Genomic DNA, 21,008 nt, shown 5'->3' with positions numbered 1-21,008 from the left:
CCTTTTCAGTCAGCCTCCCCCCTCCCCCAACGTTTTGCTCGGCGCACACCCAACTTTGGGATGTGCAGAGAGAGGGACGCAAGCTAGAAATGACACAAGGCGTGGGGGGGGGGTCCTCAAAGTTCCCTCTGCTCCCAGGCCAGGGCTGGGGGGCTTGGGAAGCCAAACGGCGCCACACCCCCCTGCAGGCTGGCCGTGTGCCCGTCCCGGGCTGCCCCGCCGCGCCCCTGCCAGCGACCCCCGCGGCGGGGCCCCCGCTCCTGCCAGCCCCAGTCCCTCTGGGAGCTCACCTGGCCCGGCCGCGCGGAGGGGCCGGCTAGCGGTGGGAGCGCCCAGGGAGGGTGGGGCGGGCGCGGGGAGCCCCCAGCGGGTCGCCCGCGCCTTGCAGCCGCCCTGTCCACCTGCATCGGCGCGGAGGAGGGGGGGTCTTGGCGCAGTGGGGGCCGCGGCGACCCCCGGGCGCCCCTCCGCGCGCAGCCTCGGGCTCTCGGGGCCGCGGGAACGAGCCGCGCCCGCCCGCCCGCTGTCCTGGGCGTCGCCGCCGGCCTTGCCGCCCCCCTCCCGGCCGGGCCCCGGGGCCCACGGTGACCTTCAGCGGCGAGGGCCGTGCCCGGCGGCGGCCCCGGGCCCCAGGGGACCCCCGCGGGGAGCTGCGGCGCGCCCGGTGCATGGCAAAGTTTCTGGCCGAGCTCCTGCGCAAGGGCGCCGCCGCCACGCTGGAGGTAGGTGCGGGCGTGTCCCCTCCGGGTGGCCGGCGTGTCCCCTCCGGGAGGGGGCCGGGGCCGCGGGGCCGGGCCTGGGCTCAAGACCGTCCCCCCCCACCCCCAGCCAGCCGCTCCCCGCCGCCTCCAGCCACGCGCCACGGACGCCCGCAGGGGGCGGGGAGGGGCGGGGGCGCGAAGGGGTTAACGTGGGAGTTGCCCAGCGAGGTGGCCGCGGAGAGGTGGGGGCGCGGGGACCTCCCGGGGCCCGCACCTGCCTGAAGGGGGCGGGGCGTGCCCGGACAACTCCCGCCCGACTTGCGGGGTTGGGGGGGCGCCCGGAGCCACGCGGGGCGTCCCGCGGATGCGGGGAAACCGGCTGGAACGCACACCCGTCGGTCCTTTGTCTCTGTCTCCACCGCCCTGCCCGGGCAGACAGCCTGACAGGTGGGGGTCGGGGTCGGGGCACTGCACCGAGCAGGTGAGCCAGCTCTGCGACCACCCCCCTCCCCCCAGCCCAGGCCTGACACCTTCCCCCCACCCCTCTCCTCTGCAGAGGACAGGAGAGGAGTGGAACTTGGCCCCATCTCTCCACTGTCGCGGGTGGGGCTGCCGGTGGTCTTACCTTCCCCTTCTCTTTTGGAGCTCACGTGGCCCAACCCACAACTCTGGCGTGTGACAAAGTGGCTCTGAAGCCGGGAGATCCCAGCAGTGGTACTCAGAAAAAGAAGCCAGCCGATGGAAACCAGACCTCAGTGTCCCGGTCTAGTGCCCTTGAGAACCGGGAACAGCGAGGGCCCGGTGAGGGGCGAGGGGTGGGCGCCCCCCCCAGGGCACCCCACTGCTCTTCCCATCAGCATCTTGGGGCGATGTTTCCTCACACTGGGACATCCTTCCAGAGACCCAAGACACTCCTTGAAAATATCTTCTCCCAGGTTCCCCCTTTATTTGTGTTTTGGTTCTCCAGTGACTGAAAACCAGGCGGGGGTGGTGGGTGGGGATGGGCTTGTGTCCCACCTCCTGGATTATTCCTACCTGTTCGGGCCTCAGCCGACAGGTGCCTCACCTTGATCCCGGGAATTTCATTGCTGGAGAGGTGGTCGGGGACGTTTGGACAGCCAGAGAAAGGAGGGTGCGTGCAGGGCGGTGATAAACCCAGGGAGAGGGGAGGGAAGGTCCGCAGCCCCCGGCAACCCTATGTGTGTGCTCTGAGCTATTTTCTGCTCATCTAAGAGTTCCTGCTCGCGTCCCTCCTTTTACGCGTGCGTGTGGAAAGTTCAGTGTGGGCAGAATGGACGGTAAACCGCCACCCAGGTATTGCTTTAAACCAAGGCTGCTGGGAGGAGTTTAGGATACCCTCCCCTGTCCTGTCTGAAGGGGTGAACCTCCGGGCAGGGCTGTGCTCTGGGACTGCTGTCTTCCCAGCAACGCCCATCACTGGGGCATGGCGAGGCAGACACGGGGTTCTTTCCACCCCAGTGGGAGAGCAATGTGTCCTTCAACTCTTCCAAATATTCGTCTCCTCAAGTGCAGAGACTCTTGTGGAAAGGCAGGCAGCTCTTCCTTTCCCGCAGATGTCCCCACTGCAGCTGTGGAGACCCCCTTTGTTTCAGGGAAGCCAAAGAAGGAATGCCTGCTTGCCTCGGGTGCGGTCTTGGCTTTCGGTTTGTGTAGGCGTGGACAGTATAGTAGTATAGTTGTTTTCTTGCACAGGTCAATTAGTGTTGCTCCCAGAGATTCAGCTTGAAAGAGCTTTGTGTGCAGAAGGACTGCAAGCATGTGTGTGTGTGTGTGTGTGTGTTCACGCGCGCGCACGCGCACACACACAGTGATCTAACAGGATATTGGTACCAGTTTATGGAGAAATGGGGCAAAGTCAGTGGCACCGTCTTCAGAAACAGAGCACTGATGGTGTGCGTTCGGCAGAGTTTGGTCTTGAATATTTTGCTCACCTTCCCCTTACTTCTTAGTAATGTAACTTTAAGCCAGGTCTCTGAGAAATAAAGGGGGGTGTGTGTGTGTGTAACGTTCCATTGTGAGACTTATTGTTACTGTTTTTGGCATATTGAATACGCCACGGGTAGCTTGCCAGGCTCTACCATGCAGGCGCCCACTTGAGCAAATCTATGAGCAATGGGGTGACTGTGACTGTGTGTGTGTGTGTGTGTGAGAGAGAGAGAGATAGAGAGAGAGAGAGAGAGAGAGAGAGAGAGAGAGAGAGAGAGAGAGAGAGAGAGAGAGAGAGAGAGAGAGAAATCAAGCAAAAGGATAACAAGTGTACTGAGGGCATTAGCGGGACCCTCACAGAGTTCTGGTGAATGTGCTCTCCTTCGAGCTCCAGGAGGAAGCCGTGTGCCGCGTATCCTGGTGTCTAGAAAGGCAGCGCGTTCTGCACCCTTCAACTGGTGGTTTCAGACCTGGCATACGTGAGCCTCGTATGTCCTGGCATCCGTTCCTGTCCCTTTCCTCACCCGCCTCCCTTCCAGCCTCTGTGTCGCTTCGCGTCACTGTCCCTGAGTGACCCTCAGTGATGGACCTGGCTGCTGATGGGAAGTTGCAGGGGAATTCAATAGTCAGAGGTCATTGTTTCTGCTCCTGCATTTTGAATCTCACCATCCTTCATCACTTAGCCCCGCGGTGCATCTTTCAGGAGCCCCATCCATTGCTCAGAACACATCTGGGTCTACAAAAAAAGCGGGTATCTGTGTCCATGCAGACTTCTGTGGCTGTTGCTTGACTTTGTAAACAGGGAGGCTTGTATTACAACCCATATGGTAACTGAATGTGGGAACTGTTTTGTTTTTTTAAATCGAGTCACAGTGATATACAGAGTGACAGAGTGTTTCAGGATTGGGTTTCAGTCATACAATGTTCCAAGGCCCTTCCCTTCACTGTGTATGTTTCCTACCACTGATGGTCCCAGTTTCCCTCCCGCCCCTACCCCCAACTGCCTCTATGGAAAGCACTTTCCTTTTCTCTGTCTCTCTCTTGCTTTTCCTTTTGGGCCTTATTGTTTGCAATACAGATACTATATCAGGTATATCCCTTTACCTGCTTTCAACACTTAGTTCCTGTTCAAAAACGATCATTTCCAACTATTATTGTCATGTTGGTCCCTTTTTTATCCTAACAGCTCCTCACTGACCCCCCCCCCCCACTCTTGTGACAAGCTTCTAACCATTAACCAGTCCTCCTGACCCCTGGTCTGGGATATTAGTCTCATACTACACAAACACACACACAGGTACACATATATATGTGTACATATGCATATATATGTGTATATTGTACCCCACAAATGAACACAGTCATTTTATACCTGTCCAGAATGCAGGGATTGTTTTAAAAGAAATGTGTGATTTCATTTATCAGTAAGCATTTGCTTTGTGAACATATTTTATATACTAGGGTTTATGTTAAATATTCATGGGACAACAAATACTCAAAGACACAGAAACTGAGAACTGGTTTTAACAGGAAGCAGATCACGGTAGGAGGGTATCGGGGGGAATAGGACAGGGTGGGGGCGTGGTGGGTGGAAGCTGATGCTCTGGTGCTGGAATGTTTTTTTCTTTTTTTTCCCTCTTTTTGCTTTTTGGGTCACACCAGGTGATGCTCAGGGGTTCCTCCTGGCTCTGTACTAAGGAATTACTCCTGGCAATGCTTGGGGTGCTGGGAATCAAACCTGGGTCAGCCGCGTGTGTGCAAGGCAAACAAACGCCCTACCCTCTATGCTATCACTTCAGCCTCATCTGGAATGTTTTTTTGATGAAGTCCTGTCATTATCAGTATTGTAAAGTGAGGTGCCTAAAATAAAATTTAAAAAATTGTTGCTTAAAAATGGGGGCCGTCACATTCAAAAGAACAAAAGCAACCAGTGCTGGCGTGGATGGGGGGAAAAAGGTGAGAAAAAGCATCACTGTTGGTGGGGATGCCGACTGGTTCACCTTTTTGGAAAACAATATGGAAAGTCCTTCAAAAACTAGAAATTGAGCTTCCATATGACTCCACAATACCACTTCTGGGAATATATGCCGAGGATGTGAAAAAGCACAGTAGAAATGACATCTATACATATATATGTTCATTGCAGCACTGTTCACAATAGCCAAAATCTGAAGACAGCACTTGGGTTGTTTTTCTAGGGTATCCAAGTGCCCTAGAACAGATGACTGGTTAAAGAAACTTTGGTACATCTACACATTGGAATACTATGCAGCTGTTAGGAGAGATGAAGTCATGAAATTTGCTTATAAATGGATAGACATGGAGAGTATCATGCTAAGTGAAATGAGTAAGAAAGAGAGGGACAGACATAGAAGAACTGCACTCATTTGTGGAGTATAGATTAACATCACATGAAGCTGACACCCAAGGACAGTAGATACAAGGGCCAGGGGGATTGCCCCATAGCTGGAAGTCTGCTTCATGAGCGGAGGGGAGAAGGCAGATGGAATAGAGAAGGGATCACTAAGAAGACGATGACTGGAGGAATCACTTGGGATGGGAGATGTGTGCCTAAAGTAGATAATGGACCAAACATGATGACCTATTAGTGTCTGTGTTGCAAGCCATGATGCCCAAAAGTAGAGAGAGAGTATGGGGAATATTGTCTGTTATGGAGGCATAGGAGGGTGGGAAAGGGGGGTTATACCAGGGATATTGGTGGTGGGGAATGTACACTGGTAGAGGGGTGGGTGTTTGATCATTGTGTGATTGTAACCCAAACATGAAAGCTTGTAACTATATCATGGTGATTCAATAAAATTAAAAAAATGGGTGGAAAAAGTTTAAGAAGCTTTGGTCTTTGGAATGGCCAGACCTTTTCCACATGCTACTGATTTCCATGTTCTGCTTTTCTGTCTTTTTTAGTTTTGCTGCCTAGGTGGAACTACAGCTTTATTTTAGTTTATCCAACACAAGTAGTCACTCTTCATGGTATCACTGTTTTCCCAACAGCCTCATGACATTGAGCATAATAACCAGGTTTCACAGATGAGAAAACGAGGCATAGAGAGCCCACGTCACTTGCATAAAGTCTTTCTGGTTATGTTGTAGTAATGTATGCTCAACTGAGTCCTTCAAAGTTCACTGTCTGCCTCAACTATGCTTGCTTGTATTTCATGTTCTCGTTGTCTTTGACTTAAAAAACCCCTCAGTTTTATTTCTTGATACACATTTTGTCTTTGAAAGAAGAAAAGGTGTATCTGTCCCCTTCATATTTTTCGCCCTTGCTATGTTTACAGTAGCATATTTGGTACTCTTGAAAGTAACCTGTCAAAGGCTAATTGAATAAGAGGAATTGTCAAGGGGAGATTTGGGCTCTGTGGAAATATCCTTCATAGATAACTCCCACTGAGTAACATTTCCTGACTGTTGGCCTGTTGTAGTCTCCATTACCATTACGGGGGGAGTTGCATTCTCATTTCCGTTGTAGAAGCGAGAGACAGCCAAGGCCCAGGGTCTTTACACATAGGGTCCAAGGTCACTCACTTCCTCTGAGTCTGATCTGGGTAGCTGATCCTAGGATGGGGTTCCAAGGTGCTGGCCAGTCAACTACTTAGACTTGATCTTTTCCTGCCTCTGAGTTCTGTTTCATTCACTCTGTCCAAGTCATGTTCCTGAACAGCTTGACTGCATAGCGCCCATTTGCTCAGTGAAGTTCTTTGGTGGTTCACCAGACTGTGCAGACTCCTCAGGCATGTAAGACTCTCTACAGTGTGCTCTATAATTTTTCTGTCCAGTCTCCACCTTCCTATCTTACTCCCAGTATTCCAGGCTACTTGCATTCCTTCATCTAAGCTGTCCCCTGTTTGGTTTTTCTCATTTCTGTTCTCATATCCTCTTGTGTTTTATTGGCTGTCCCTCCCATGGGTTCTTTGAACTCCTCACACATCCTTCCATTTCCTCTCTAAAGATCTTATTAGCTGGACCTTATAACCGGTCATTGCTGCTCGGGTCTTCAGGGCTACCATCGTCACTCATGAAGCCTGGTGGCGTTCTGTGTTGCTTTCCTATTATGACGTTTGCACCCTAGAGATGACTTTTCTATGTTATGTTGTGTGGATAGGCAATTAGACTTAGAATGTCAGTTATCCTCTCTCTGAGCTAATGATAAAGCAAAGAAATGTCCGTGTTACTGATCGTGTGCTTTGGGGGATCCTGACTGACCTGGGAGGTGAAATGGTTCCATTCTTGCGTTCCCCTATTTGAAACATTCTTCTCCTCATCGTCATCATTTGTGTTTCACCTTTCTTCAAAGGTTGAGCTCAGATCTTACATCCAGATCTTCTCCTTCAACAACATCGGCCTTCTACCTTTATTTTTGTGTGCCTACTGGACAGCTTCCTCTTGTAACTGTTCTGTGTTTCAGTTCCTTCCTGGGCAGCTTTCTATTGTAACTGTCCTGCGCTTTCGTTCCTTCCCATCAGTGGGAGGCCCTAATTTCTTCAGAGTCCAGTGCTGTTCCTTCCATAGCATCTTGAGGAGCATTTTATACAGAGCTTTCCCTTAAATACATGCCCGGTAGATAAAAACGATCTTCCACCCCCCGAGGTTCATGGTTTCCTTTGCTCTTTCTTCTGCACTTCTTGTTGTTGACCTGAAACTCAAATCTAAACAGCATCATGATTTTTGTTCACTAAATCTGGCCACTGTTCCTCTCCTCCCACCTCTTTCTTTCAGGACCCACCTTCTCATGTCCAGTTCCATTTCCTGTGGAAACCTTGTTCCCTTTCCTTCCCTCTTTTCAGCCCTATCCTCCACCCCCCCCCCCATTAGATTCTGTCCCGAGCTGGGGAGTCACCTCTAGGGAGTGGCAGGAGAGCCACCTCGATGCCTCAATCATACAAAAACTCTGGAGTGAGCAAGATTTCCACTGTCATGTGTCAGGGCCCTGATGGAGAGACATGTATTACCAGCATCCCATTTATTCATTCCTCACATGTCCACCAGTTCATCCAATCATTCATTCACATGAAAAGCATTCTTAAAAGCCAACCTTGTGCCAGAACCCCTTTGGAAGCGTCACTGAGAGTTATTCAAACTGTTTTGACTATGATCCACAGTAAGGAATATATTTTGCCTTGCAATCTTGAATGCACCTAGCTAATTATACCTATAATACTGAAATTAAGTTGCAAGAATAATGCTTTTCCCTATGACAGGGATCTTTGCAGTTTTATTCCTCCCTTTCCGTTTCATTAAAAATTAGACTGGGAAAGACCCACCAAATTGATTTCATGAGTTCTGATTCATAATTGGAAAAGCAATACTACAGAGGATGGGAAAGTTCTATTTTTATAGAACAATTGTACTTCCGTTATCCCAATGCTGTCCTTACTCATCACTGTGTGTTACATTAGGAGGTTCTTGTGGTCAGTGTTGGGAAGACAGCCATCATGCGTGACATTTGGATTGGGGAGAAAACATTCTCAGAGTTTTAAATGACTAACTTGTCAAAACACATAAAAAACATCCTGCCTCTGAAAGAGAGGGACAGACATAGAAAGATTACACTCACTTGTGGACTATAAAGTAACAGAATGGGAGATTAACACCCAAGAATAATAGAGATAAGTTCCAGGAGGATTACTCCACAATTTAGAAGCTGGCCTCGAATTCTGGGGGAAAAGGCAGCTCAGATAGAGAAGGGACCACCAAGTAAAGGGTCCTGGGAAGGCCTGCTCGGGATGGGAGATGCGGGCTGAAAGTAGACTATAGACAGAACATGATGGCCACTTAATACCTCTATTACAAACCACAACACCCAAAAGGAGAGAGAGCAAAAGGGAATGCCCTGCCACAGAGGTGGGATTCGGTGGAGGGGACGGGGTGGGGGTGATAGGGGTGGTGGGAGGGATGCTGAGACCATTGGTGGTGGAAAATGGGCACTGGTGGAGGGATGGGTACTTGATCATTGTATGACTGAAACACAAGCACAAAAGTTTGCAAGTTTGTAACTGTACCTCACGGTGATTCACTAATAAAAATTTTTTAAAAATCCTGCCTTTAATTGCGGAAAAGGTTTGCTTACCTGTGTGATTTCATCATGCTTTTTATTTTATTTTTTGCATCATGGTTTTTAGCTCTCAACCAGTGATGCTCAAGAATTACTCCTGGCTCTGCACTCAGGAATTAGTCCTGGTGGTGCCCAGGGGACTATATGGGATGCCGGGGGTTGAACTCAGGTCAGCCACATGCAAGGCAAATGCTCTACCTGCTGTACTGTAGCCATGGCTTATTGTGTTAAAAGTTTTTTTTGAACGCTGTGTCTAAGTTTAAACATTTCTTTTTGCATCCACTAAGGACAAATGTGATCCACTGATTGGATTAATTCAGCCAAGTTTATTTTAAGATTTTTAGTTTTGTATTTCAGTGAATTCTATCTCATTTCTCTTGACAAATGCAATACTCGGGGCTGGGATGGTGGTTCAGTGAGTAGAGCTCTTGTCTTTTGTGAGGCCGACCTATTCCATCCCTAGCATCCCAGACGGTTCCCTGAGCTGGTCAAGAATTATCCCTGAGCTCAGAGCCAGGATCAGCCCTGAGCACTGCTATGGTCCCAACACAAACAAACAAACAAACATAAATGTTACACTTTCAAACAAGTTTTTCTTTTTTTTTCTCTGAATTTTTTATGAATTTGATTGACTTTGTTCATTATAAGTAGTGTTTTGGGATATTGGTGGGGGATCATAAAACAGAAGCTTACTAGGAGAATTAGAGCTTCTGTGGCTACAGCTGGACTTCGCAGGGGCGGTATTTCAAGTTTAAGCTAATGGACGGTGAGTTGGTGTTGTAAATTCACAATTCAGTTTGTTTGAGGCCACTTGGGTTGTTTGACCACATCCGTGCACTGAGTGCTGTAGGGAAACTCTACTTACCTTTTGTGCTGGCTGCTTTTAAACTCTGCATGTGGCCCTAAATACATGTGCTTTATTTAGAGGAATATTTTGTACCATTATGATTACGTCTGTCTCATGGCTTCTTGCTGAGAGACCGTTGCATGATTATCTTCTTTTGTATTTTGACAAGGAAACACTGGTGTTTCATATCTCTCCAGTGGCCGATGCAGCTGAGTGTCACGGGGAACAAGGCTAGGAGCTCAGCTCTTTGGTTTATTCCCCTCTGCCTCATTCTTTTCAATTTGTAATGTTTTTTGTATGTGATGAGTTTTTTATTTTTCAAATCTTTGATAAAATACAATAGGGCTAGGAGTGACGTCTCTAGGAGAGTTCTGTATCCTTAGAGTTGTATTGAGGATACTAAGGAAAGAAAATAACTTTTCAAAATCGATGAAAAAAGTTTTTTTTTTGAAGTGAACTAAGGTTCTGTTATAGGCAGGGAAATCTCTCCCCAGGCCCAGAGGTGGACACCTGTCAGTTACGATAGCATAGCAGTTAGGCGTTCGCCTTTCATGCCGACGACCCGAGTTTGATTCCTCCGCCCCTCTCGGAGAGCCCGGCAAGCTATCGAGAGTATCGAGCCTGCGCGGCAGAGCCTGGCAAGCTACCCGTGTGTATTGGATATGCCAAAAACAGTAACAATAAGTCTCTCAATGAGAGACGTTATTGGTGCCCGCTCGAGCAAATCGATGAGCAATGGGATGACAGTGACAGTGACAGTGAAGAAGATCAGAGTACTGACTGCGAAAGAAGGCTTGATGCAAAGCAAGTGGTACCCAAGTGCAGCCCTGCTCGGTGGAAGGGAGTGAGACCAGTTCTCTGCACTGCTCTGTTGGCTACTGGCTTTTAAGGGGAGGGTTGGCCTTCCGGGCTGATCTGTGGCCCTCTGTCTGTCCTGGGTATGCGGGCAGCATCTGGCAGCCTCGCCTCCTCCTCTCAGTTCCCTTCCTGTCTGTCTCCACTGAAGGTTCTGGTGTGTGCGGGGGGTGCTGGGAGACCATTTGATTGTCCGCGTGTCTCTCCTGCGTGACTTTGGGAGGCCTTTGTTAGTTCCAGGTTCCGAGTCTCCCGGCTGCCAGCCGCAGCTTCCCTCACCCAAAGGCCTTGGATGTGGGCGAACTGGGCCACGCCTCCGCCCCAGCTGCTGCCTCGGCCCCTCCAGCCGACCCGCCCTGTTCCTGCTCATCCTTGGAGGTGCCACAGGCACTTGCTGGTGCAGCAGTGGGGAGGGGGTGGCCTCTCTTTGGCCAGTCTTCCGGGTGCTCTGGGTCTGTTTCTCCAAATACCTAGGATACGCTCATGGTGTCCTCCACCTCTTGAAACCCACCTTTCCAAACCGAACCGGAGGACTTCCTACCCTCTGTGCACGCGCCCGAAACCTACCCTCCCGCCCCCAGTTCTGTTGCCAGTCAAAAGCACCACATACCTTTTTACATACCTGTTTACATGGAATAGCTTCGAACGATCCTCCCTGCCGTGCCCCCCGTTCCCCAGCAGCGCTCAGGGCTTACTCCTGGCTCTGTGCTCAGGGGTCACTCCTGGCAGTGCTCAGGAAACCATGTATGATGCTGATGATGGAACTGGAGGCAGGCACATGCCAAAACCCTTGTACTTCCTCGCCGCCAGCCGTCTTTCTCTCTCTCCTTTCCCTCTTCACACGGTCTGACGATAACAATGCTTGCAGACCCTTTCCGCTAGACTTCCCTCACCTGACAAACCTTTACTGTCTATCACAGCCAAGGGGCACTTGGGCACGTTGGGAATTTCAGAAGTCACTGGTGGTTTGCTCCCCTGAAGTCTCTCTCTGCTTTTTCTGAGTAGCACTGTAGCACTGTTGTAGCACTGTTGTCCTGTTGCTCATCAGTTTGCTCGAGCGGGCACCAGTAATGTCTCCATTGTGAGACTTACTGTTACTGTTTTTGGCATATCGAATACGCCATGGGGAGCTTGCCAGGCTCTGCCGTGCGGGCGGGATACTGTCAGTAGCTTGCCGGGCTCTCCGAGAGGGACAGAGGAATTGAACCCAGGTGGGGTAAGCTGCTAAAATATCATCATGCCTTTCATCAAAGAATCTATATGACTTTTTGTTTCCAGAGGCTCCAGCTTCTAAATTCTGCGGAGCTTGTTTCTAATGGATTTTAGTAAGTGTCTTCACTTGCTCAGGTGACTGTCACCTGCCATTGATTTTCCTCAGCACTGCTCTCGTGTCAAATACAAATTCTTGCCCCCCACGCCTTTGCGTCTATGACTTGCTCTACAGCATAGTTCCCTCTCCTCCTCTGTTGCATTCTTCCTCACTAAAGCTGCCTAATTTTCAGGCCCATAATAATAAAGGTCCAGCCCTTCACGAAGCATTCCCCGGACACACTTTTTTATTGAGTCTGAGTCCACAGACTGCAGAATCAGAAGCAGCTCTTCAACGAGGCCTCACCCCACCTCCTCGCTTCTTACCTATATGACCTTCATGAAGCAGGTTACTTTGTATGTCACACTTATTTTCTGTGAAATTAGAACGATAATAATGTCAGCCTCTTGGAGTTGTGAAGATGAAAGAGATAATTCAATTAAAATACTCGAGTGTAGTGGCTTGCACTGTTGGCAAAAAAACATCAGTGTCTTATTCAGCTCCTATACTTTCATCTTCATTTCCATGCCTCCTCCGTGTTCTCTTTGACTGCCCTAGAACATGCCTGATTCACCACATAACATACGGGTGTGAATTCTCCAGTGCTGAGCGTGACCTAGGTGCTCAGTCGATGCTTATTCATCTCGGAAACATGCCTTATGCTGGTTTAGCAAAATCTCGGAATCAATTTCGTTCTGGACATATTTAATTCTATTTCATGGAACTCTGACAGCCACTGTCCTTTAGCGATTTCCCGCCCTGATCTATTGGCTGTATTAAATGCTTACACCGGCTGCAAGCGTGCAATGATGATAATGAACTTTTACATACAACTCTGGCACAAGCACGGCGTGGAAAAGGTGCCAATTGTTAATGCCAGTTGAATGAATTTCAAACATAGATTGCAGTGCAATTAAAACATGGAGTAGTATTTATATTTCAATTCAGTTGCCAAGCTTATTTTAGTCAAATGAGGGGCCAGATATCCCAGTGGGTGGCGTGCATTCTCTGCATGCAGGAGGCTTCAGTCATCTGATCTCTGCTGGGAGTGACCCCTGAGCACAGAGCTGGGAGCAGTGTCTGTGCTGCAGAGGTGTCCCCAAGTTAACTAGGAGCAGTCTCCGGGCATGCAGAGGTGTCCCCAAGTTTAACTAAGCAAGTCAAGTGGGGCAAATTCCTGCCATAAATTCACATCAAAAAATAATTTTTTAAATTAAAGTCGTATGAGTTACAAAGTAATTGATAGCTGAGCTTTAGGCATTCAGTATTGCAGCGTGTATCTCCCCCCCACACCCCCACAGCCCACCCTGGCACCATCACTCCAGCCTGCCCCCTTGACAGGCACCTTTCAGAATTCAGTTGTTAAAGTTTGTGTCTCTTGATTTCAGTATTATTGACTCTGGGGTTTGGGCATTTGGCTCTGTCATTCCTCACCACCACCTTTGTGTCTTGATCCCCTGACTTGGCCCCTGTTGCTTCTTATCTGTCTCTTCCCCACTTCCCCTCTACTCTTTGTCCTCCCTGTGCTCTGGGTCCAAGGCTGATCTGGGCATCCCTCTTTAAAACATTGCTTCCCTCATACAGTTATTCTAAATACCACAGTACCACATGTAAGTGATATCATCCTGTATTTATTATTCTTCTGGCTTACTTTGTTTAGCATGGTGTCTTCCAGTTCCTTCCACATTGCAGCAAATTGCATGATTTCATCATTTTTTACAGCTGCATTGTATTCCATTGGGTGTGTATATATATATGTACATATATATATATATATATACAAATCTTAAAGATTCACTTATCTGTTGTTGATATCTAGGTTGATTTCAAATCTTAGCTACTGTACTGAGTGCTGCAAATGAAGAATGGTGTGTATATATCCTTTTGAACAAATGTTTCTCTGCCCTGGGGATAGAGACCCCAAAGTGGAATTGTTGGATAATCTGGGAGCTCAATTCTGAGTTTCCTGAATATACTCCATATTGTTTTTCATAGGGATTGGGCCGGACAAAACTCGCACCAGCAGTGGATGAGGGTTCCTTTTCCACTACGCCCCCATCGATGAGATTATTCCCAGTATTTCTGTTACGTGCCATTCTCACTGGTGTAAGAGGATATCTCATTACCAACTTGATTTGGATTTCCCTAATAATGAGTGATGATGAGCAGTTTTTTTTCATGTGCTTGTCGGCCATCTGTTGGTCCATAATTCAACATTTTAATCATCAGTTGAAAACAATCTTTTTTGGTGGCCATACCTTGGTGGTGCTCAGGGATTACTCCTTGCTCTGTGCTCACAGATCACTTTTGGTGGGACTTGGGGGGCCCTATGAGGCTGAACCTAGGTCAAAGCCAAATGCCCTATTTCTCCATCCCTACCCATCAGATTTTTATGTTGCATGCCGATGGGGAAGAATCCTGACTGGAAGTCGGGTTATATATATATATGAATCCAAAATTAACTTGCCCCGAAGAATACTTACCCATGTAGGCTTCCTCGGTTTCCAGCGGGAAGCGGAGAAGTAACACTGCTTCCCTGCAAACTCAGAACAGGAAACAGCGTGCAGCCCTGAGAACGGTCGGCCTTCTGCCTGGACCAGGAGCCCAGTGCGGGGTGCAAGTGGGGCTGAAAGCTGAAGAGTCGCCAAGGCCCTGCAGCAGGGGAGGGGGTGTTGAGATCTGGGCTCTGAGCCCGACTCAGCTCCTGCCTCGTGGTCCAGATGCTGGGAGTGGTGGGGGGGGGGGGGGAAAGGGGAGGGTAGGGGCGTGGTCTTCTTTACCTCTCCGAGTGTCAATTTTCATAACTCTGAAATGAAAGTATACTTTCAATTGATACAAATTGAATAATTTGTCTCCCGCGCAGACATAATGCAAGAAAAGGCTGGAGAGCACAGCTAAGTGAGAGCCCCTGGTAAGATGTCAAGCATCACACGGAGGTGGGTCGCCGTGCGCGTGGCTGCAGGCACAATGCAGAGAACAGGCGCAGGCTGGGCATCCGGGAGCTTGCACAGGGGCCGTGGGGGGCGGTGGGGGTGGCCTCTGGAGGAAGAGAGGAAGAGAAGGGGCGCCCTGGGGAGGGAGAGAAAGAAGGAACTGCCCAGCACTCAGAGTTTCCGACCAGAACTTCGACCCCTGCCCCCTGCGGTCTGTTTGTATTCGAGACTCCCTCAGGCCAGTGCGCACTGGAGCAGCCGGGCTTGAGCTGGGGCGGGGGCCCGGGGCTCCCAGGGACAGAAGGAGCACTGCAGGCAGGGCCTGACGCCAGGCCCAGAAAGAGTGTCCGCCAATCCGGGGCTGTAGGTAGCAGGAACGAACAGGGGCTGCCTGAGTTTCCCTTCCTTCCTCTTGGTCTCCGGGGCCTGTTTCTGGGTGCAGGGGGAAGAGTTTCATGTTGGAGGGACTCCGGGACCCCGGCAAGCCTGCTGTAGGGCTGTCTCAGAGACTCACCTTGGAGGACCGAGCCCCGGGCACCCCTGCTGGCCCCGGCAGAGTGGGCGGCTGCAGCGCCGGTCACTCCCCCCAGAGCCTGTGTGGCCCAGAACCCGACAGCAAAGGGGCCTCACGAGGCCAAACTCCTCCCGCGGGACAGGGGTGCTGCCAAAGCAAGAGAAAAACATCAAGGAGGGATGTTCTGAGGCGGGGAGGGAGCTCTGTGGCCCGAGAAAGGAGGGGGCAGGGGGTAAGGTGGCTTCATTCGTCATCACATTTGGGTGTTTAAAATTATTCCGTGGGTTGGAGCTGTAGGGCAGGCTGGGAGGCTCCGTCTGTGGCGCTGCTTGCGTCTGTGCCAGCGACCCTGGTTCAAATTCCCAACCCCACATGTATGGCTCCGCTGAGCCCCACCAAGGGGCACAGGGCTAGGAGTAACCCCTAAGCACCTCTGAGTATGTGCACCCCCCAATTTTTTTTCTACTTCATGTATTCATTTTTTCCTTCTTTCATATTCTGTTTTTGAACCAGAGTAGGCTTTTGGTGAAATTTTGGTGCAGCTCAGGGTAGATTTTTTTTTTATATAAATAAGAATTTTATTTTATTGAAACACCATGTGGAAAATTACAATGCTTTCAGGATTAAGTCTCAGTTACACAATGCTGAAACAACCATCCTTTCACCAGTGCCCATATCCCACCACCGAGAAGAAAAAAAGAAACAAACCCCAGTACACCTCCCATCCCGCCCCCCCCGACACCCCCCACCCTGTAACTGATAAATTTCACTTTACTTTCTATTTACTTTGGTTACATTCAATATTTCAACAAAAACCTCACTATTGTTGTTAGGAGTACCCCACTAGAGTCAAAACTGTTGTGAAGAGATATGAGGTCGCACGGCCACATGGTTTTGAATTTCTGCACTTTAGCAACTAAGTCCAGGGAGATTTCTTCCAGATATTGGATCATTGCAAGCTTGTAAACCCCATCTGTGGTCGTCATAATATGGCGGTCACCACGCCCTTCACCCCCGGCAAGGAAGAGGAGAGAGAGAGAGAGAGAGAGAGAGAGAGAGAGAGAGAGAGAGAGAGAGAAATACCTTTCCCCTCCTGGGCAGGCATGGGGCCGAGGCTTAGTTCTCAGTCTGGAGACATTCTGTGAGGAGCTGCCCATGCCGAAAGTAGTTTAGCTGGGTCTGGGGTCACATTCGTGCAGCTGCAGAGAGGCCGCAAATATTTAATATAAAGTTCTTTGAAAATCAGCCCCCAGGATCACATCTTGGTGGCAGGCCTCAGGGTAGATTTTTGATGAAATTTATCCCTACTAGCTATTTAAAAACATTTTGCTAAACAAATTTATATTTTTTAAGCAGTTTCCAGTTAAGAAGTTTAAATTATAAACCTGTGATTTACCAGGTTGTTTATGATACTGTTGATTCAGGCATTAAATGTTCCAATGCCAGTCCCACCACCGGTGTGCCTCTCTCCACCAGTGTCCCCAGACTCCCTCCCCCCACTGCCCCAAGGAGGCACAATCAAATTTATCTCACATTGTTTATTATACAACAAAGGCAAATGGAACGATGAAACCTTAGATCAGTACGAGTCGATTTCTGATCATTGTTATATCTCACAGTGATATCACCAAGGTCATTGTCTTACTGTGCTGTTCAGTGCTACAGATTTATCCTTAATGTTCTTTGAAACCAAATTTCATACATGTTAGCATATGTTATGTGTCTGTTAGAAGAAAGTGAGATGGCTGAGAAAGTTCAGACCTAAATGCAGACACACACATATACACACAGGCACACACATACACACACACATTATGGCTCACACATAGTGATTTGTTCCTGGAAAGAGCACAGGGATGAAATGGCATCATGATCAGTGGATAAAACAAATCCAGAGATCTCACTGAGTTTTGCGTTTGTATATGGATGGGGAGAAGGACCCTCCCAAGCAGCGTTCAGGTGGCTGGGTTGGACCAAAGCTTCAATCCTAGGTGTGGAGGATGTGGTGTCACTGGCCCTTGCACTGCCCCCGGGCCTTCAAGTATCCTCCAATGCCCAGGAGGCCTTACATGGTGCCAGGGATCAAATTAGGATTGGCTGCTCGCATGGCCGAGTGCAGACCTGTACTCTCTCTCTCTCTCTGGCTCCATTTCCAGCTTTGCTCCACACCTTAAATGTGCCTTCTGCGCATGAGGTCAAGTGCGCAGGCACTTCTCAAGGGTTAACCTTTCGCGCATGTTAACATTCATTTCGAGTTCCTCTTTCTCTCCTCTAGCTTAGGGATGTCCTTTCTAAGTATCTGTGACATAGCCATGTGCAATTTTCATTTTATTTCCATTTCACTCTGCAAATAAAAATGGATTTCATTTGGTCTCATGTATAAAGAAATAGCGCCTCTGAATTCACAGGCCAGAAAGAAATATTGGAAAGCAGCCAGTCAGGCCCTGGGGAACCCCCGAAAATTATTCTCCACCTTATGGACTGTCCAGATTGTTTGTCTGTGTGGCTGGGGAGAGGGGGGCAGGGAAGGGGGGTGGAGGAAATAAAATGTCCTCGTGCCCAGCTGCTGTGAGCGCGTGAGTCAGATGGCTGGCCGACGACCCTGATGCCTACTGTGATTTTGGGGGAGTCCGTTTGCTCAGTGCCAGGTTTGAATGTTCAAGCAGCTGCACAGACCTCTGGGGTTTCGGGGTGATGCTGCTCCCCTCTTTGCACGCTGCGTGGACGTTTCTCCTGTGTGAATACTTCTCGATCAGTGAAGTGACTTCTCTGGGCTTTCCTGGGGTTGGAAGGACATGGGGTTGCTTTGAATTAGGATGACTAAGAAATATGCCCCCACTCTGCAGAGATGGTGGATAATAGAGTGATAATTATTTCTTTAGAACTTACCAAAACTCCCTACATACATATTTTTCTTAGAGATAGTGGAGGAATATTTCACTCTATTTATAAATGGAATGGTTAGGGAGTGGAAATGAAGAGTTATTAATTATTGGAAAACAACTTGCATCTGAAAATGATTTATTACCCTTTCTTATATACATCTTCTTCCTTAATAGAATGAGGAAGGTAACAATAGAAATATACTCTACTGTCATCCCGTTGTTCATCATTTTGCTCAGACGGGCACCAGTAACGTCTCCATTGTAAGATTTGTTACTGTTTTTGGTATATTGAAGAGGCCACGGGTAGCTTGCCAGGCTCTGCTGTGTGGGCAGGATATTCTCGGTAGCTTGCCGGGCTCTCCGAGAGGGATGGAGGAATTGAACCCAGGTCGGCCACATGCAAGGCAAATGCCCTACCTGCTGTGTAATCGCTCCAGTCCAGAAATATACTAACAATTGAAATATTTAATATAAAGTTCTTTGAAAATCATAAAATTGTATAAAATTCACAAGTTGTATCTTTGCTTGGAACAATGCAGAGTATACATAAATATCATAAGATGTCCTTTTTGAAATGAAAGGCTATTATAATAAAGTTAGTTTTTCCTCATTCATCTGGCCTTGCAGACGATATGCTAACAAATACGGCAACAAATGATGATTTATTTCCAAGTCATTTCTAACCTGTCTTTATTTCAGAAAATTTTCATAAATTCCTCCTGCCTTTCTAACCATCCTCATCTCTCCCCGTGTGCCTTATATCACTGATGGAGAATGAATTCCAGACCAGAAATTAGAGAAACAAGTGTGTCTCTCTCACATATTGTTCCAAAGATGCAGCCTACTGTGATGATTGTCCCCATTTTTTCTTTTTTTTTTTATTACAGCATGGCTGAAAGTAGAAAAGAATGTTGTCAGTGGAAAAGAATCCTCGACAGATTTCCTGGCATTGTGCTTTGAGTAGATTCTGAAGCCCGTGGACCAGAACCTGCTTATTAGCTTTTGAGGCATTTTTATCCCTATCTGACAGATTTAGAAGTAGAGGCTCAGAGAGTGAAAAGTGAACGTTCCAGGATAGCTACAACCGAAGAGCAAAGTGGGTAGAATTTCAGTTCTGGCTCTTCCACAGCCAAGTCACCCACTTCCTCCAAGTTACCTTGATGCCCAGCTCTGTGGGCCCCAGTGGAAGGGCACAAACATTCTGGTGCTGGCAATTTGCCAGGGGCCCAGGTCAAGGCATTGCACTTCCTCTCCCTGTGTCTTCAGGGGTCTTGAGACTCCCCGTGTTAGAGGCGAAGCGAAATTCCAACTGTCACCTGTCACTTAGGTGACTTTAGGTAGATTCCTTAACCCCTCTGGGCTTCAAGTTTGTTTTTTTTGCATGGGGCCTCACCTGGTGATGCTCAGGGCTTACTCCTGCATCGGCGATCAAGAATCACTGCTGGAGGAGCAGGGGATCATATGTGATGACAGCGATCGAACCCAAGTCAGCTGTGTGCGAGGCAAACAAACACTCTATTTATGTCCTCTCTCTGGCCCTGCTCCAAGGTCTTTATATATGAAATCAGGATGGTGGTTATTGGAAGGATTTAATGAGGCCATGTATATAAAGTTTCAACCACTATATTTAACATTGACATCAGATACTATCATTCTTGCTCTTTTTCTTATTTTCTACGTCATGGTTGGGCTTGCTTTATGCTTCTACATTTACGTTTTTCTCCGATATGAAGTGTTGTGACATGCAATAGAATGGAAAAGCCTTAGAGAAGACACTGGGCATGGGCTTTATCCCTGCCCCATATAAAAACCAAGTTCAATGTCACAGCACTAGATTCGATTATTTTCTCGCTGGGTACATAGACAAGTGTTTAATTTTCTTTCCGGTAGCCTTCCCACCACATACAATGCCCGATGCCCATCACACACTTACTATTCATAGGACATGTTGTTAATTCCATTATATATCCTCTTTGTGAGCTTGGTGCTGTCAGGGTTGACCAGCGTTTACTCATGGGAGCCTAATTTCTAAGCACAGGAAAAACAGAACACTTCTCTGAGCTGGAGTGTAAGAAAACCACGGTGCCCATTTTAGGGAAAAGATTTTTGGGAGCTCTTCCTCTACCATATTTCCAAGTGCTGTGATAACTGCAGAAAATGTTTCCCCAAAGGAATTGATTTCAGAAGAAATTCTGCTGTTGGCATTGGAGTGATAGTAAGGGAAGGTGCTTGCCTTGCATGCAGCCACCCTGGATATGACCCCTCACCCCTACCCCACCCCAGATGGCCCCCAAAGGCCCACAAGGAGTGATCCCTGAGTGCAGAGCCAAGAGCAAGCTCTGAGCACCTGCCCCACTGAATTCTGCTATTCCAGGTTGATGACATAAATGGACAGAAGTTATCATTGGTGTCTTAACCACGTTCTAAGACATAAGCAACGATTTAAAATAGGTTAAATGGTGGGGTTGTTTGATGTCACATCAAGTATAAAACCTTAAAAATTATTGAGGTAATTTTTTCGGTTTGGTTTTGGTCACACCTGGCTGTACACAGGGGATGTTCCTAGTTCTGTGCTCAGGGTCACTCCTGGTGGAGCTAGGGGGACTGGATGTGGTGTTGGGGATCAAACTGGCAAACACTGTACCCCCTGTCATTGATCTCTGGCCACTGTATGCTTTTGAGGTAACATTATTTTACAAGCAAAACATTCTTACACCTATCTTTAATGGGCTTTCTGATTTTGTTTTTTAAGTCTTAGGCCAGTTTCTTTCCTCATATGTAAAATTCTCAAAAGTCTCATTGGGCTGTTGTGCAGAGAGATGATGGAAGAACTTAGCGCAGTACCTGGCACTTGGTCCCAAGTCTTGAATCAGCGTTACTTTTCTTTTTTTGCCCCCATGGATGTGTTCTAGGCCAGTGCTTTAATTTACACCTTCCTTTTGAA

General features: G+C 48.4%; 1 protein-coding gene across 1 annotated transcript in view; it reads left to right on the top strand.

Moving 5' to 3' along the window:
* The first annotated feature begins 591 nt into the window (after positions 1-591).
* The window catches only part of RASGEF1B (RasGEF domain family member 1B), a 652,097-nt gene continuing 631,680 nt past the window's right edge, over positions 592-21,008 (top strand). The window contains exon 1 of the mRNA XM_055139397.1: positions 592-722. Coding sequence (XP_054995372.1) covers positions 669-722 — 54 coding nt within the window. The 5' untranslated portion in view covers positions 592-668. The remainder of the gene's footprint in view (positions 723-21,008) is intronic.

The sequence above is a fragment of the Sorex araneus genome, chromosome 5, assembly GCF_027595985.1.
Source record: "Sorex araneus isolate mSorAra2 chromosome 5, mSorAra2.pri, whole genome shotgun sequence".
Classification (NCBI taxonomy): domain Eukaryota; kingdom Metazoa; phylum Chordata; class Mammalia; order Eulipotyphla; family Soricidae; genus Sorex; species Sorex araneus.
The sequence above is the reverse complement of the archived record's forward strand: the minus strand, read 5'-3'. Positions and strand labels throughout refer to the sequence as shown.